Consider the following 12,689-nt stretch of genomic DNA (forward strand, 5'->3'; position numbering starts at 1 on the left):
AATACTTTTTTCATGGTACTTGATATTGATAAAAACATTAAAATGTATCAGTGTGTACAATCAATAATTATTACAATTACTGTATCATTGTAAAATGGTTGGCACATTTTGAAGTTTCAGACTGCATTCTTTTTTCTTCAGTAGTTGTGTAAACAGTAGAATCCTTGCATTTTCATAGCGTGTTGAGAACCTGATGAAAAATCGGAGTTTACCACTTTCTGCAATTAATAGGGATGTGGAGAAGAGGTCCCAGGAGGGAAATGATTTACAAGGTTTATCCCATCAGTGGCCTGACCTGACAATGTGTGAAGATTATCACCGTCATTGTCAGTAATACGTTTTCTATCCCGCTGCGCTAAGCAAATATTTGGTTTGCACCACACATTGCAAGTAACTTTATTTTCATTGTTTTATTTCATTTTCACATGTGACTAAGTAAATGTTGGGGTCTAACCCCAACTGTACAATAAGTGAACCCGCATTGTAATGAAACACTTTATAACGGGGTACTGATGTATGTTCCATTCTTATTCTACACTTTCACTTACCAAATACTGAAATACCAATCTTTTTGTTAATTATAAGGCATTTTCCATTATAACAAAAAGGGTAGTTATTTTTAGTGATCAGTTCGTGATAATTAGTTTTCTACGAGCAGAGAGTTTGTGTGCAATTTGCAGTACTTCATTTGTCAGCGATTTGCATAGCAAAAACACAATTGTAAATTCCTGAAGTTTTGAACTGACAGTTTACTGCCTTGATTAACGGAGTTACAAGAGTTACTGGAATATTTTCAATAAAAGATTTCACAACTCTGTTTCCCTTTTTTGACAGGTATATTTGAGAAAGACTACTTCAGAAAGAACACAATATAGTGAAACACAAGTCAATGGTTCAGCGATTGTATCATCCGACAATATTCTCTTTGAGACAGCGCTGTGAAAAGAAGAAGTATACTGGAGTTGTGCGTCTCTGGTTTACAACAGTATAAAAGCCTCTTAAGGCGTAATATTTTTCTGAAAAGATTTTCTAGCCTGAAGAAAAGCCATTTGTGATGATAAAGATTTGCACAAAACAAGTTGCATCTTTCAGTTACTGGGCCTGTTTACTAGTTTGTTGCATTTACCAGGTCTTAATGTGAGTCCACAACAAAGTTGCACTTATTTCATCTTTTTCTTTGTTTGCTTGCAATGGACTCTAAATCCTTAAACAGGCAATAGTCTGTCAAATACAAATGGAACTTTTTTTAGGAATAAATTGTGGAAAAATATATACAAAATTTGGAATTGGGAAAGAAGGAGAGAGAGGAAGAGAAATGTGCCCCCTTGCTAATTTATTCTTGGTTACCTGCCAAAAACAATAACTCCTATTGCCAAATAAAATCAGGGAGAACGTCCAATACAAATACAGTACTGTTCTTTCCACGTAACCTATAGTTTAGTGTTTTTTTCTTGAAAAATACAGAGCTTGGAGACCAAGACTTCCATTTTCATTCTTAAAAAAAACTCTTTCTAAAAATTGATTTATTTGCATCTCGTGTGACATTTGTCATCAGCAGTGAATTCTTCAGTTGAACTGCAGGCTATCTGTGATAAAGGTCTACACTTCAGTTTTAGGTGAAGATTTAATCACAAGTTCAGAGAGTTCAGCAGTTAAATGGAAAATTTATTCTGTATCATTTTTGAAAATATTAGTTTGACGAAAAACTGAATGAGCTACAAGTGAAACCAGTTGAATGTAAGTTTTTTTTTAAAAAAGGCTGTCGATCACAAGAGTCATAAATGTTGTTGCACTCGGACCACCTTCATCTGCACTAAAGCAAGTACCAGATGTGATGAGTTGGAAAGTAGCACTTTGTTGCTTCAGAATGTAAATCTGAACTTAATGATAATGAAATCTTATTTTTTAAATTATTGCTATTTTATAGTAAACCTTGTGATAAATCATTTCCAGTCTTTTAACTGGAATAGCTTTCTAAACTTTATAAAGTGCCTTAGTGACAGCACTGCAACCAAAGCTTGTATTAAATTGTCTATACTAAGGCTATACTATATACTATACTATATATATACTATATATATATACTATATATACTATATACTAAGGCTATACTATATAGTATAAGTCTATACTAAGGTGGACCATTCTGCAATTTATTGCACCTTAGTTCAGTAGTTCAGTAGAAGGTATGACAATAAAAGGGAAGAGGTAGAGCAATAATCTACTAGAAATATACATAAGAACTTTGTAGTATTATTTTGCTAGATGTGATTTGTTTATATTTTGCTATTTGATTAGATCCCTTGTCTTACGTTTATGTTTGTAGTATTGATTCATGTTGGTGAAGAAATGAGTTAACACTTGTTTCAGTTTTTTAAAATGAAATTTAAGACGTTTGATGTTGTTTTGATCAGTTTGCCCAAACGTTTATTACTTCATCCAGGGATTGAAAAATAGCAGTCATTGAAATTGTTCAAGAAAAAATTACCTGAATATGTAATCTGCTTATACTTGTTCCAATAGGATTTTTTCATGTAGATGCCTTAGTTTCTAATGAGCAAAAAAGTCTAGGTTTGTTTGGGGTAGATTTCAGGCCATCATTAAGTACAGTTTACCGTCTACCTTCAAATAGGTAACATGAGTTTTGAGTATTTACGTTCTTTCATAAAAAATGTTATTAGAAATATATATATGTCTTTAGAACATAAAATGTAGCTAATAAATGCTAAGTGCATTAGAAAAAAAATTATTTTAAAGCAAAGCATTGTGCTTTTAATGAGCGGCTTTCCAAAAAAGATGCAAAGACAATGTTTGTAAATGCTACAAATTGCCTACATGCAAAATATTTTTTAGACTCCGCCCACGCAGGGTAGTGTCTCAAAGTGCTTGAAAAGCTCAGGAATAGTGATGTATATATATGTGTTCATCTGACCTCAGAGTTGATCGACAACAATATATTTTTAAACTAGATTCACTCTGAAGCTCCATTTACCTGACCACTGCTGTTTGACTTTTGTATTTTATTTTCCATTTTTCTAGATAAAGTGCCAAGTGAATTATTCCTGATTTAAAATTCAGTAAGGTGTTACATTCACTTATGAACCTTGTGGCCTACTAAATAAAAGTGGGTATAAGATTCAACAATAAATTGATTACATTGGTTGCAACATGAGGATAAGTAAGTGTGTGTGAGTGTATTTATTTTTGTCTCTTCTGTCTGTGTGTGCATGTGTGTATAGTTCATAATAATATTTGCGTTATGCCATTTGTATTTTGTGAAACTATTGTATTAAATACAAGGTAGAAGCTCCAAATTCCCCAGTCTAATCACCAACATTATTTTACAAATATTGTATCTTTTTTTTCCATGTTCTAGGTAGATATCATTAATTTCATTTGTCTATTTGTTCCATTCCTTTCTAATCAGTCAGTCACTAAAAAGTTAAAACTCCAAAGTGAGAAAAGAGTACGAACATAAAGACTTGTGTTACTGACTATAAGTTTGTATGTCATCTGAAGTGTTGGAATGAATATCATTTGGTAAAACATCCACCAATTTTGCCTCAAACATGAATATTTTGTTTATGATGACAAAGTTACTATTGTGCAGTCTAACCAGTTGTATACGTAGTCTTTTTAGCTCGCAGAAATGTAGACCCTTGTTAAATTTGTCCCTACTTTCAGCATTTTCTAGGTTAGGACAAGTGCTTCAGGATATCATAGCTGCAGACCATCACACAATCATTTCACTTAGGAATCCTAATCAACCAAACTGTGTGCACTAGGGATAGAAAGAGAATGTTCTGACTGCAGTTGTTTCCTCCGAGGGAGATGGTGGAATAGATACAGTCATTTTAGAAAATGGGTTTGATGGCGAAAGAGTGCTTTTCTATAATCTAATCAGTGGAGTTTTATCATTTGATCTTCACATCGAAACCCCTTTCAGCTAACAGCCTGATGTCAAGTCATCAGTACAGAATACTACATGAAAGAGGAGGTAAAAAAGATCTATTGTGTTGCAATAATAAATGAATGTTGGTGATTTGATTGAAGAACAAACAATGTTCTGTAAAACCAATAAGCAGGTTTCAATTTTCCTTTTAGGATGCACTGTGTTAAAACGTTACTTTAACTCTGTTAAGCTATGAATCAAAAATAGATACTAATTGTTGTTGCTAGAAATCTATCATCTCATATTATACTGCCACTCAGGAATAAACCTTTGGTGCCCTCCAAAATGAAGCCTATATTTCATACCAGTATCAGAAAAGCATTATCTCCTTTCCTAAACAACAATAGCAAAAATATATTTCCTGGCTGCACGTTTTCTAGTATTAGAAAAGTAAACTATTCTCTGGTCTCCTACTCCATTATCTCACAGTCCTTATGTGAGAAAGAAGGGACTTCCACACCCAATGTGGTAGTTTTTGTGATCAATTGATCTGAATTGGACCTCTGATTTTACATCCGATATTCGTACAGAATATTTCAGAACACTCATCCGATGATGCCTTGCAATTCAATTTGATTTTTTTTTACCAGGACCTGAATATTTTAAGTAATAGTCCTGAAACCTGTTTTAAGGAAAAGGGAGACTATGCATCTTTAGCAGGATCTTTTATTAAAAAACAGATTTTGATGTCCTCAAAATCAGATATAATTTAAAATATGTGCATAGACCTTGGAATGGGAATGTCCTTTTTTTTCTATAGATTTACACCCAGCTACAATTGCATCTTATTATCCAAATCGGTATCTTGTGAGATATGTCAGTCATTTAGATGCAGTTTTAATTAGACATGCCTTGTGTTTTTGTCTGCATTAGTTATTCATAATAAGTGACAAAATATACTTGATTCTGCTGAATAGTGTTCAAGACACCTAGTAGGAAGCAAGGATAGCAATCAGCAGCATGAATGGGTTCATAAACCACAAACCATGTAGAAGTTCAGGAGATTTTGTTTTTAATGCTACTGGTACTTTCATATCATTCCTGCTCAGACAAACAAAAAACTGTCTTTTTTTTAAAAGACTTTCTAATGACTTTAAGACACAATACTTAAAGCTTAAAAACTTGGCCGTAATTTGGAATAGGTTGGAATTATAGTTTCCATGTTCAACAGGATTTAAATTGAATGTTTGCTGTATTTATTTTTAATCCCATTCTTCTTAAAATTGTCAGCAATCTTTGTGCATCCTTGATATATAAGCATTGGAACATGGTTTGAGCTGCAAAAACAAAGTGTGTTTAACCCACTCTATGCCAGATGAGGTAAGATTATGAGCAAGCCTGTAAGAAACTGACAGTTGTTTTAATTTTGTTTGGCCAGGTCCATATGTTTTACACAAAATTTTCATCCCCAACATGTTATTTCCCTGCATGTGCTTGACTGTCAATGTATGCATTATCTTGTTGAAAACCATTCTGTATCCACGTTACTTTATGAAATGTGGTCTATTGTGTCTACACAGTATTGGATTGAACTTCCAGATTTCAAGGATGGGTGTATATTCAATACGAACCAAAGTTCACTTTTTGAGTGTCATTAACCAGAATTTGTTACACACCAGACTAGTCAGTTCTGGTTGAACCTGAATGTAATTTTAACAGGACTATTATTAAATAGATTTGTTTAGGTTACGTAATCAGTTTGAAGTGGAGCTGCACATCTGAGTGTGTGGCATCTATATTGCTATCCATAATGGCTGATTCAGGTTCTGATTTAAAATATGTTGATTTTTTGTTAAATTTTTTGTAATGTTTGCACATGGTTTCAGCTGAAATTTAGTTCAATTAAAAAACAAAGCTGATAAAAGAACTGAATATTTGTCCTCATTGATATAATTTCCTCCGAGGCAGAAAAGAAAAGTGAGTATATTTTCTTATACGATAATTTAAGATATACGAAAAGTGCATTCAATGCACTGATTGTCACTACCAGTTGCAAATTTCAAAAACTGTTCAGATCTGTAATATTTGCAGAATGGCCTATTGCAAATTCCAAAAGGTACAAAGTGTAAAAAAAACAGCAAAACACAATCAGGACTAATTAGTTTATATCTTGGCAATAATATTAAGACAGAATTATACTGAATTCTATGCACTTTTGAAGATGAACTACAGTATATGTTGCAAATCAGTGCAACCGCATGTCATGGGTGGTGGGGAGGCATCCGAGATATAAATCAGTCATAATTTGGTTCCCTTGTAAAATTTAAATCACAGAGTTCTAGATTTGTGAACGTGATGTCGTTACAATTGACAGAATATTTGTAGCTTTGATAGCAAAGTTGCTATGCTATGGAATTTCTCAGTCAATTTTAATGTCATTAAAGGTTGAAGGGGAAGGTTCCAATTCTCATCATTGCTAAATTGGTTGATCTGAGTTGGACAGCAGTAGACTATCATACAATATTTGGCTTGAGTCTCCTGGCAATGAAACTAGTTCACCATCTCATAACCTCTTTTTGAAAATGCATGCAAATAGATGTCAGAAGAGACTACATATATTAATTGCTTGGCTCAATAGGTAGCGCTGACCTCTTGAGTGAGAAAGTTGTGGGTTCAAACCCCACTTTGGGACTTTGAGTTCATAGTCTGACTAAACAGTCTAATACAGGGTTGGGAGAGTGCTGTATTGTCAAAGATACCTTCCTGACATTGATGTGTTAAATCAAGGTGCCGTCAGGTGAACATTAAGGACCCCATAGTACTATTTAAAAAGACAATTGAAAATATTTTTTTTCACATCTGGCTAACAGTGCCCCAGATTTGAAAAAAAATAATTTGCTTACTTCATGGTGTTAATAGAACATTTCTCTTTGCAAATTAGCTGCTGCATTTGATGACATTATACTTTTCACAAAAAAAATGAAGTACTTTAGGCAAGGCACTATATCAAATACAAAGATTATTATGGGAAGTGTCAAATGTTACCGTTTTCGTATTCTCTTACCACATTCACTGGTTTGGCCTTTGGATAAGTTGTTAAACCAAGGTCCAATCTGCCTGTACAGGTGGCTGTCGACGGTCACATGGCACTATTGAAAGAGGGAGGGGAATTTCTCCCAGTCCTAACCAACAAATTTCCCAAACTAAAATTGGTCATCAACTTCATGACTGTTAGTGTGACATTGTTATACGTAAATTGGCCTGCAAAATAGTCACTATTCACTGAAACCTGTGAAATGCTTTGATTCATCCTGACGTGAAAGGCGCAATAACAAATGCAGAGATTATTATACTATTTTATCAGACGAAGCACACAGAATGTGGTTGCTCTGAGAGCTGATCAGTATGCAAGTTCAGGGGATTCCTAAGTAGGTAATTAGACTACTCAGCTACCTCTTAACCTTTGAACAGTGGGGAAAGGCAAAATGGCTAGTTCAACCTTCCTCTGACAAAAGCCGAGCAGTGAATGGAAGATCCCCTGGATGATAACTTGGGTTATGCCTCCACCCCTTATTCCAGTGCATTTTGCCCACAAAGCACACAGTCACTCCACTTTACAATATATGAAATGCTTTGGGACGTTCTCCTGACTTGAAATATAAGGGTTATTATTTTAAGATATCCAACCTGCTTCATTTTATTCCATTGAGCTACTTGCAAAGGAAATCATACCACCCCATGCCATCTACCCAGGAACCAGGATATGTCATTTTTTCAGACAATATCAAAATTGTTTATTAAACCAGCTGGAAAACATTATTACAAAAATTATAATTTTTAGCTCCCACATTGTAAGGCAGCTGCTGAAGAATCACATCCAAGTGAATAATAATGTTATAATATAACAACCCTTGCATTTGATATAATAACAAATTACACTTGTATAGTGCCTTTCATGTCAGTAGGATGTACCAAGTTATTGGACAGTCGGATCCACAACCGACCTGGTGGTTAAGATCAGGAGAGATGGCGGGTGAAATAATGCTTAATTACGTCATTGAGACATCTCAAAGCGCTTCACAGAATATAGTGTAAAGTGGATTGACTGCGTTGAATCACAGCAACCAATTGCACACAGAGATGGTCATAAACAGTCATGGATTGAGTGACCAAATTTTTTTTAAGGGATTATTACCCCGGAAAGCAATCCATCAATCGACTAACTGCTAGTTGAGGCTTTGATACGTCCTCCCAATGTAAAAGGCACTATATAAATGTAAAATCTATTTGTTAAATTAATTCATAAGTAAGCACATGCCAATCAATTACATTCCAGATGAAGACTAACACAGGTTTTGTTAGCTAACTTTTCTTTCAAGATGATAGTATCAGCAGAGGATCATAAAGGGGCAGTTATGAGTTCAAGTTCTTTGCCAAGATAGAATAAGGCACAATTGTCTTCAGATGACCTGGGTCTCTTCATCCCAGTTGAAAGCACCTAAAGAGACCCAGGTCTCCATCATTGGAGTCCTGTAGTTCAGTGGTTAGAACACTCACCTCGCAAGTGAGAGACCTGGGTTCAATTCCCAGCAGGGCGAAATGTTAGGTAATTTTCTTTACTGCACACGCCTTTGTTTACCGAGCAGTAAGTAGGAAAATGATTGTGAGTCGATTGGTAAATCGCTTTTCCAGGGATAATAATCCTTAAAAAAAAAAAAAAATTTGGTCACTCAATCTACGACTGTTTGTGGGACACTGCTGTGAGCAATTGTCTTCCGCGTTTTGCCCACAAATATACAGTCAATTCACTTTACATTATATTCTGTGAAGCGCTTTGAGACATCTAGAAGACGTGAAAAGTGCTATATCAAATGCAAGGATTATTATTGTCAAAAAAGAGGCGGAAATGGTACTTTCAGATGTCTGGAATATGGACAGGCAGGGTCTAAGAGAGTACTCTTGTGGGACTTGTCACTATTTTCATCCTCTTATGGCATGTCACACAGAGAATTTGGCATCTGTTGGCTTTCTGTAGCATCTTTCACCATAGAGGCAGACAGTCATAGAATGTGACTGTTGCTGAAGAAACGTTTCATAGGTGATGGGGTAATTTCAGAGGACTTAAACCAGTAGAGAGGTCGGTGCACTCAACTCACCTGCCACGTGAACCTTCAGCCTTCTACAGAGGTAAGATAACTAGAATAGCAGTGTAACCTGGAATGTGCTCTCTCGGGTATACAACAACAAATTGCATTTATATAGCGCCCTTCACGCGGGGTAGCATCACCAAATCATAGACCATACAACAAAAGCTTGGCTTGCCATTTCATACCAGTGCATTTGGTATAGAAACATTTGGTATAGAAACCGAGAAACTAGATAAATGATTGGCCTGTCTCCGCATATGATGATCTTAATGTGTTGCACTGTTGCAAGTTTTTCCTGTGAATCTCTCTCCTTGCAACAGCACAACATTTCCAACCTGGTGCATAATTCTGTTATCCGGACATGTGCTATTTCATAAACCAAAGGAATCATCCGATGGGTTCTGTTGGGTAATAATGAAAATAAATCATATTAAACTTGAAATTTATTTTTAAAATAGATAAAGTACGGCAAATCCTTTGGTATAAGATTGCCACACTTTTCAGCTATTGCAAATTGCGTATCCATCATAGCCTACTAATATTTGTTTTGCATTATGCTCTCAAAACCTTTGCTCCAATGATTTAGCAAAGCTTTCAGATTGATTATTATATCAATGTATACTCACTGGACTGTTTCTTGGTGAGTATTGTGGTTGTCATTAACACTAGATAAACGTTTGTATGAATTGTCACAATAGACATTAGTTCATTGTGTTATGTCAAATAAATTAAGTACAATGGTCATTCCTGCCCAGCAAAACACCTATTACAGGCAAAGAAAAATCCAAACTCTTGTTGAAACATCCCACACTACATATGCATATCTACATATGCAGTGCTGTCGGTTCAACAGATACTTATACCAGTTAAGAATTCCTTATTGCAGGACAACGAGTAGACTACAGGTTGTTTCAAGGCAGTGACCCATGGGGAGTTGGAGTGACATCAGAAACCACCAGACCAAAGCCGGAGTGGCTTCTCAAAGTCACCTTAACTCCCAGTTGTGCTGCTGCCTCCCAACACACTGCAGGATGCCGTGCTCTTTACTGTACTGTGTGTGCGCAATTAAGATGTCTTATAAGTTTTTTTTATATTGTAACGTGTTTCATGTTCTGTAAGTGGAGGTGTTACAGACATCAACATAACGACCAACGTCAGGCTCCCGCGATCAAACCAAGTGATTTAATGTGCACAATATTGGGAATGTATGCAACCGTGTGAGGGGGGGATAACATTTGTGTGTATTGTATTGTATTGCTTTTTTTAACGAAGATGAGTTATAGGCTGCTATCCAGATTTGAAGACCTTCATAATTTGCTCTTGTTTTATTGCCTTCGTAGGATGTCCTCATAGTGGAAACGGAATAAGGTTTAACTAAAATTCTTCAACATTTTTATTTTTTTTTAAAAAAGGCCAAGTACACCGTGTTGTACCAATTTGAAATCTGTGATTTTTTTTGTTTTACTTTATGGCACATTGACTTCTCTTTGGGCATCTCAGACTGTTGGCAAACCCCAGACTCCAGTCAATCCCTGTGTGTGTTTGCAGTTTGCAAGCAGAGGGGGTGGGTGGGCGATTGGCTCTTCCAATGAGTTTCGCCTCTGTTTGCTCTCATATGCACCAACAATCTGCAATGTGAACCCCAGAAGAACCGGAGTGAACGGGATACCAAACCGAAGCAGAATTTGCACAAGAAACGCCGTTCAAAGGACCCACCGACAGGTACGGATCAACCCTCTCTGTGTACGTGTCTGTCTCGTACTCAAATGTCTGGCGAAAAAAAAAATAAAACCCCTCAGTCCATTAACTCGTTCAAAATTCATTTGAAATGAAATCTCATCGGTTAACCTGAGATAGAGAGACCCATCAGGATTATTGAGAAAACGCTTCAAAACGTCTCTAAATCATTGCAAACGTTGGAAAAGGCGTGAAATAGAATAGCAAAGCATTGAAGTGCACTCAAAACATATCTCCTTCGTGGGCCAAATAATTACAAGACGTGGAGAGGTAATGAATGGTTTTGGAGGGGAGTGTACAAAACAGCGATGATTTGGTATTGCTGAAAGCTTGATGTCAGCTGAGTGTTTGTTCTATTATAATTAGAGAGGCAGATTTGTGTTTTAAAACTTTATAATGATAGTGTTTGGTTCACCCATCCCCAGTCATCTATCTGTCTGACTCACACACAGCCACAGGGGCTTTCAGCGAAAAAAATACCAACCATTCCCGACAGCCATGAAGTACTGTACAAACCACGACAAGGCTGTGTTGTGTGTGTGTGTGTGTGTGTGTGTGTGAGAGAGAGAGAGCTGTCGCCGCTGCAGTGTTTTGCAAACGACTGAGTCCGCATGAAATCACAGGAGTTGCGATCGTTCCTAATATCCTTTAAATGTCGCAGTCACCAGCCACGAGCTGTAGCTTCGGGTCTTCATTGTATTGGGTTCGAGAAATGCAATGGAAAGGCTTTATTGAATTAGGATCTATTCTTTCCCGTGTGTATATTAATCCTGTGCATTGTGTTTCCACAAAGGGGGAACTTTACGATTTACAAACAACTGATGTGATCCACCAGTGTCCGACTCCCCGAGGGCTGGAGGGAAGAGGCTGGAGACTGAAATTCTGCTCCACCTGAAATCTCTCTGAGATGCTCCCAACTCGATCAGAAACCAAAGGGACCACGCGTGGAGCGATTATAAATTGACCTGGAAATATTGTCCCTAAAAAAATAAAATAAAAATCCTATCCTGCATTACTTATCCCAGTGATTTCCAGGAATAATCATCACGACGTGTTTCGCAGAGTCTTGGTGGTGGGGTTTTTTTTTGGCAGAAGAAAAGACAACAGACAAATCGGTAGAATTATTTAACGTGGAGTTGGCAATGCCATCAATGCACGTCATTTGAAAAGTGCAGTGAGTGTATAACTCTATCCTCTCATGTCTCCAACACCAGTTTATTTCAAACTTGAAACAGTTTGCGTGGTTAATGTTAAAATGCAGTGTTTTACCTGCTTACAGACGCCACAGATGGTGGCCCACAGATGAAAGAAGATGAAAAGAGTTGAGTCTGACACACCGCTGTTTTCATATTCTTCCCCCTGGAAACTTAATGAAAAGTGAAAGGATGACAGAGATCCTCAATTTGTAGCTACATGTTCAAGGGCAGAAAAGCAGCAATCTGAAATAATAAGTTTGTACAGCCTCATTGACAGGTTAACAACACTGGAATGAGACATTTTGAGGCTATTATGAATACACTAAGTGTTCGGCTGTTTGCCAGTTGTCAAATTCATGGAATGTGTCAAAAGTGAATGATAGATGTTGAATGGGGCTTTCAAAATGTTTTCTGTAATGAAGTATGGCTACATGTTTTAAGTACAGCTGCGATAATTACATGCCACAGCATTGTATGCCTTATTGGTATCACGTCCCCTGTGTTATTCTGTGCTCATTGCCTCTAAAGCACTTCCTATATGGTTCATTTCAAATAATAATCTGAATTAACCTGCTCCCAGTTATGAGCCCACTTGCTGGAGCATATGCGAATGGCCAGTGATGGCTTGGCCTCTGAATTTTCCTCTCTCCACATGGTCGAGCAATCTGCTCCACACAGGGAGCTGTTAAAAGCTAAAATGTTTACTTAAAAAAGATG

General features: G+C 36.6%; 1 protein-coding gene across 1 annotated transcript in view; it reads left to right on the forward strand.

Annotated features, from left to right (window-relative positions):
- abcc4 (ATP-binding cassette, sub-family C (CFTR/MRP), member 4) overlaps window positions 1-1,491 on the forward strand; it is a 107,131-nt gene extending 105,640 nt beyond the window's left edge. Inside the window, exon 31 of the mRNA XM_007890786.2 lies at window positions 835-1,491. Within this exon, the coding sequence (XP_007888977.1) occupies window positions 835-942 (108 nt within the window). The 3' untranslated portion in view covers window positions 943-1,491. The remainder of the gene's footprint in view (window positions 1-834) is intronic.
- The last annotated feature ends 11,198 nt before the right edge of the window (window positions 1,492-12,689 follow it).

This window comes from Callorhinchus milii, unplaced genomic scaffold (genome assembly GCF_018977255.1).
Source record: "Callorhinchus milii isolate IMCB2004 unplaced genomic scaffold, IMCB_Cmil_1.0 Scaffold4, whole genome shotgun sequence".
NCBI classification, from domain to species: Eukaryota; Metazoa; Chordata; class Chondrichthyes; order Chimaeriformes; family Callorhinchidae; genus Callorhinchus; species Callorhinchus milii.